General features: G+C 40.9%; 1 protein-coding gene and 1 long non-coding RNA gene across 2 annotated transcripts; both read right to left on the bottom strand.

Moving 5' to 3' along the window:
* Positions 1-4,842: 4,842 nt before the first annotated feature.
* LOC130137579 (disease resistance protein RPV1-like) lies at positions 4,843-5,462 on the bottom strand. The gene is made up of 2 exons (XM_056309190.1): positions 5,459-5,462; positions 4,843-5,396 (listed from the first exon to the last, which is right to left on the bottom strand). The coding sequence occupies exons 1-2, from the start codon at positions 5,460-5,462 to the stop codon at positions 4,843-4,845; spliced, it is 558 nt and encodes a 185-aa protein (XP_056165165.1).
* A 64-nt stretch (positions 5,463-5,526) lies between these two features.
* On the bottom strand, positions 5,527-6,305 carry LOC115680843 (uncharacterized). Its single transcript, XR_008818600.1, has 3 exons — positions 6,245-6,305; positions 5,747-6,029; positions 5,527-5,665 (listed from the first exon to the last, which is right to left on the bottom strand). It is a non-coding gene; the product is annotated as an uncharacterized LOC115680843 (long non-coding RNA).

The raw sequence follows: 6,305 nt of genomic DNA, 5'->3' as shown, positions 1-6,305 counted from the left end.
TGACAAACTTACGACTAATAATTGCCCGACGAAGGTGGAGATTAATGCATGCAGAGATGAGTTGACCCATTATTTGTTAATTCATTCCAATCCCCCGCCATTATCTTCATTTGGAGTATAATATTAGGGCAGAGAATTGATCCGTTGAAGGTGAACATGTGATGCTGTACGAGGGGCATTTTTTTTCCAGCTTAGGTCGGATTTGACATCGTGGGATTTCTCTTCCAAGGGAATTCAGATGTAGCCTCCACCAGAAAGTAACATAAAAAATGCCATAGACTCATATAGTCCTTTACCGGCGAACATCACAAAAAGCCTTGCACGTTATTTGCATAATACGGCGAAATATAGGAAAATGAAACCACTTTCTTGAAAGCAAGTTCCTTCGAAACAAATAAAGTCTTACTGTTTACATCGCGGATATTTAGTTTCGACAAGTTAATTGATATAAAAAAAGTTAGTAACTCGCTATTATATCGACCGTCGTAAATCATTGACATCGTAAATTACATCGAAATTCGTGATCGGCGGGTTACTAGTTGCAGAGTTTACTAACGGGATCCAGAGTTTACTACTAGAGTTACATGTTTACTATGAAGTGGTGCACTGTTCCGTTTTTCCTTCTCTGGATTAGGTGGACAGCCTGGCAAATAATTCTGTGGGACATATTCTTTGATTCAGAGATGTCCATAAAAAAAGAAAAAAATTCCAAAGCTAGCTTCACCAGAATCACCTTCAGACACCTTCAGACTTGGACGACCTCTCATTTCTTAGGATCGATCTTGGGAAACAACAACATAGATTGCAAAAGATATGATCATTAATGGACCGACAACGGTGGAGACAAACGCACGCGGAGATTAAGCTTAGATAGACCTGCATAAGGTTGCCTCTTGTTTGTTTGATTCGTTCCAATCATTATTGACCTCATTTTAAGAGTAAGATATGAGGGCGGAGGATCTGTTCTTCAATTACTTTGTTTTTGGGTTTGGTCAGATTTGAAATTGTGAGACTTCCCTACCAAAGGAAAGAAGATGTAGCCTCCACCAGAGGGCAATAAGAACTTTTTGTATGCGCGCAATGTATCGACAGCATCGAAAATCGCATAGACTTGTGTAGTCCTAGACCGGCGAACGCGGCCGTGGAATCAAACATAAAACAAGAATATGTATAGTGGTCTTCACGTCTCTTTTAGTGAGGTGCACGGCGTGGTTTCATATTGTTTCTAAAAAAAAATCGATTTTCCGCTTTATCTCTTGAGACCTAATAATATACTTAATATGAGGAGTTAAACCCGTGGGGCTCCGAAATTTGCGGGTGGTGATTCTTGGGGGGAAAATTACCAAAAAAGACCAAAAAACCTATTGCATTTATGTCAATTCAGTCCTAAACTTTTTGATTGTACCAATTGAGTCCTAAACCTTTTCAAATTTTGCTAATTGAGTCTATCCGATCAATTTTGATTAGAAATTACTGACATGGACACCGGTCGTCCTGCGTGGCACGGCTGGCGACAACGTGATAATTTTTACAATTTTTGTTCTAAATTCAAAATTTTAATTATTTTTTTATTTTCTTTTTCCCCTTCTTCCTCCACCGGTTGCCATGGCCAGTGGTGGCTAGAGGCAAGGGTCGGCAAGGCTCCACCTCGCTAGCTTTGGGCAAGGCTCGACCTTGTCGGAATTGGCGAGGTGGAGCCTTGCCGGCCTTGGGTGAGACTCGCCCTCGCTAGGCTAGGTCGGGAGGGTCGCCTTGCCAGCTATTGTGATCGACAGAGGAAGAAGGAAAAAGAAAAAGAAAGAAAGAAAATTTAATATTTGATTTTTTTAAATTGCAAAAATTGTTCACGTCGGTGCCGGCCGTGCCACTTAGGACGACGGGTGTCAACATTAGCAATTTCCGGCCAAAATTGGCTGGATGGACTCAATTGGCAAGCCATGAAAAGATTTAAGACTCAATTGATACAATTGAAAAGTTTAAGAGTACTAGTGCAATAGATTTAGGATTTTTTTTGTAATTTTCCCAATTCTTGAGGTACGTGGAACTGAACAATGTAGTCCTTAACCACCTGTGCATGGCCGAGTTGGTGGGCGCTTCCTTCCTCGAGAGGTTCGGGTTCGAATCCGCTCGGTTCCGTAATTTAAGTGGGCCATTCGCTAGTCTTCCGAGGTATAGGCTCCGAATTGTGCGGCTCGCCGGAATAGTGGCGGATCCTCGTTACCCAAAAAAAAAAAAACAATGTAGTCCTTATTTCACGTTACTTAGATCTGTGGATTGCTTCGCTGAGGATGTCAATTAAAGTGAACACAAACACTCCATCAATCACCTGATGATGAGCTCGTCACCTTCCTCAAAGCTTTTAATGCAACTAGAATCACCATTTCTATCTCCATGAGTTTGAACTACTTCCAACACTTTCAAGCAAGTCATGTAGCTAATCTCAACTGCCCGTATATAGTCATCACTTTAGCAGAAAACTGCTTCTTCTTAGGGGTGAGCAACCGGGCCGGTTCAATCCAAGAATCAAACCGAACCGGCCTTACCCAATCGGTTCACATGAGGATTCGATAGGTTCCTGCGTGAAAAATTGGGAAACGTACGGTCTCGGTTTCATACCTTGAACTGTCGAAGTTATAAATGCTGGAGATGGATTATGAACCTAGGAAGTCTTGGAAACCCATCAGTGTCTTAACTACTATGCCACATGTTGTTTTCATGGTACATTTTCTTAAAATAATAGTTATATTACTCAAAGTTAGGCTTGATTTATGGGTCGACCTTAGAACTGGTTCGGTTCCTGGTGCAAAAAATTGGAAACCAACTATGACAGGATAGGTTTCGGGTTCTTAATTTGGAACCTGCTTACCTTGAAATCGATTGCCTCTGTATCTTCCCATCTTATTGAAGGACTCAAAGGCAACTCTAGCCAAAACTCGACCCACTTGAGTAGCATCTTCCCCACGAACCACTCTATGCCATTCCTTTCCTTCCATATATTTTGTAGATTTCTAAAATCACGTTTGCTAGGGACGGGAATCTGTTCCGTACATGGCAAATTTGAATAATCTATAGTGAGTTTGAAATATCGTTGATAGATATAAACTGGTTGCCAAATTGCTAGTAAGTTATCAATAGAAAAATAATTTTACCATCCTCACACCCAATGGTAGATTACCGATTGTATTTAAATGTTACAAGTTAACCTCTTCATTAGTTGATAAGGTCCTCGAGACACGCCTCCTCGTCACGTTCCTCACAATCTCCTCCGCCCAAGGACAGCTTTTCCCGTGGAAATTTTTCTTGAGACTCCCTCATGACAACCTCCTAATAACACAAGAAATCCTAAAACACACCCTAAAAATAGCGAGGGAAAAATTACCAAAATAATCCTCAATCTATTGTAATTGTACCAGTTAGGTTCTAAACCTTTTTTTTTTGTGCTAATTGAGTCATGAACCTTTTTCATTTCTGCCAATTAAGTCTATTTGACCAATTTTGACCGGCCGACATTGAATGGACTCTAACTATCTTACGTGGTGCGACCGGCAAGCTCGATCTTGCCCAGCGACGGCGAGGTTGAGCCTCGCCAGGGGTGGGTGAGGCTTGCTTCGCTAGCGGCTGGCGGGGCCAACCTTGCTGGCCCTCGCCTCTAGAGGTTGAAGATGAAGGGAGAAAAAAAAAAGCAAGAGAAAGAAAAGAAAAAAAAAAGGAAGAAAGGGAAAAAAAATAAAAAGATCAAAAAATTATTAAAATATTATTAAATTTGTCCATGTCAGCGTCGGTTGTGCCACGTAAGATGGCCGGCGTTTATGTCACAGCTGGCCGAATGGACTGAATTGGCATAAATACAAAATGTTTAGGACTGAATTGACACAATTGCAATAGGTTTAAGATCGTTTTGGTAATTGTCCCAAATAATGAGTATGGCTCACTTGTCATCACGATCATTATAATATCATTCGTTTTTCCCTTCACCCACTCGAAATGAAGATCAAAACCTTAATATGTTGAAAGGCCTAGCTATTGGTGTCTTGCATGAAACTTCCCGAGCAAGCTCTTCCTTATATGGTATTAATCTTGCCAATGTCACAAGTTTAATATATCTTGGATTGGTCGTGGGAAGCAGCAAAATAGATTACAAAACTTGTGTTTAGTAATTGCCCGGCAATGGTGGAGATTAATGCATGCAGGGACAGCTAGCTGGACTGACATAAGGTTGACTATTGTTTGTTAATTCATTACAATCCACCACCATTAACCTCATTTTGGAGTAACATACGGGGGCAGAGATGGTCCTTTCTAGGGAACATGTGACGCTGGAATACGAGGACTATGTCGGACAACATGAGGTCCAATTTCAATTAGACTTAAAGAATAAAAACAGCAAGCAACTTGTAAACTGAGTAGGTTACAGCAAGCAAGCAACTTGTAAAAACAGCAGCCACTAAAATCCATGGAAATTAGACTAAATCGAGTCAACCAAAGTAGGTTACTTATCACACGTGAAAATGAGTTTGCCATAAATTTGCAGGAGTAAGCAAGCAAATGAAATAATTCAACTTCTCAACCGAGGATAAATGAACAGAAATCTCCTATTCTCAAGAATAAAAACAGCAAACAACTTCTCGAGCTTTGAATCTAGATCTAAGTCTAACAAAGGATCCACAAGCCATCTCCAAAGACCAGTTTTAATGACCTTGTTATCCAAGTTACACAATGACGAAACAATGCTCCACCAAATGCGTACCGGACATGATCTCAAGACAGATTCTAAAGATTCGACACCTTTTCCTTCAATTTTGGACTCAAATGCACATTAACCAAACCAGAGGGAAGTGCTGGCTACTCAGAAAGCATGTCGCAGCGAAGTGGATCAAGAGTCTCCAGCTTGGGAAGATGCTTGATTTCAGGAGGTAGGCTGGAAATAGCAGAATCTTGCAGCCTCAAGATTCTCAGATTAATTAGCTTCCCAACGTCTCCAGGAATCTCCCCCTCTAAATTCCTACAAGAGGAGGCATGTATTTCTTCAAGGGTATCTAAACCCCAAATAAAACTAGGAAATAGGAAGCAATAGTCAATCTTTAACACTCTCAACCTCCACAAATTTCCAAAGGAGTCTGGCAATTCTGAAACGCATGTTCCCGAAATATCCAGCTCCTCTAAAGAGCTTCCCAATTTTCCAATGGACTCTAGAAGTTCTCGTATCCAGCGACAATTCCTCAATGACAGGCATCGGAGTTTCACAAGCTCTCCAACTCCATCAGGGAGTTTGGTAATTTTCGAATTATCTACTGAGAGTATTGAAAGTGATGTCAGGTGCTCAAATGAATGGGGCAGGAGACTCAATGACAAGCAATTGGAGGTAGAAAGAGTATCAAGTTTCTTTGAATCACCTCCTGAGGGAATATCACACACAGCAGTCTCATCAATGAGGAGCTCTTTCAAGCTTTCTAGGCACCCATTTCGGCAGGCACCTGTTGAGCTCAGTGCAGGACTTCAAATTCAAGCAAAGCAATTTTGTGAGACCACCCACTGAACGATCTAAATGGACAAACCGAGAGCATCGCTCTAGAATCAGTACCTCCAAGTTCGGGAAGCTAGAAAATGTCGGACTTATCAGTAAGTCAGTGCAACCAGTGAGATTTAAGACTTTCAATTGCTCCATCTGTAGAAAAGGAAACATCATAGGGTCAATTGCCAGATAATTAACAGAATAAATGCATAAGAGCTGTAGATAGGAAACCACCTTAATTAACCTCCAACCTCCCCAGTCTTCGGTGAACTTGCTCCATGAAAGATCAAGAATGACCAGTGCCGTCAGACTAAATTCTGTTGCTTTGAAATCCCTTGGGCACCCTTGCCAATGAAGCCACCTCGACTTTGGAAATACATTTGCGAAATTTCCAGTCATACTTGCACGATCCAAATTTCAAGAACCTTATGTTTGGCATGCTCTTGAAATCGGTTTCCGTAAATGTACGGGTTAGATTTTCTAAGTCAAAGCAAAGGGCTTCCACCTCTTCCATTCCCTACATTTACTAAGAGTAACAAATCAATCCAAAGCTATAAAAAACAATGGGAAAAATTTGCTAAGTGATAAGGATTAAGGTGCTTTCTTTTCCGTGCATGCAAAGAAGACCTATAGATGGTAAAATAACTGGAAAACTGGACAACAAATTAGACCTTATACATCAAGGCTTTCATTTTACAGAAGAAAACAAACCATTGAACCAAAAGCCTTTACCTCTTTCCTGTTGATTACTTCCAGGTCTGTAACATGCATGTATTGTCTACTACGCCTTCCA

The sequence above is a fragment of the Syzygium oleosum genome, unplaced genomic scaffold (genome assembly GCF_021117445.2).
Source record: "Syzygium oleosum isolate NSW1041296 unplaced genomic scaffold, Sole_v2.1 Sole_v2.01, whole genome shotgun sequence".
In the NCBI taxonomy this organism is placed as follows: Eukaryota; Viridiplantae; Streptophyta; class Magnoliopsida; order Myrtales; family Myrtaceae; genus Syzygium; species Syzygium oleosum.
The sequence above is the reverse complement of the archived record's forward strand: the minus strand, read 5'-3'. Positions and strand labels throughout refer to the sequence as shown.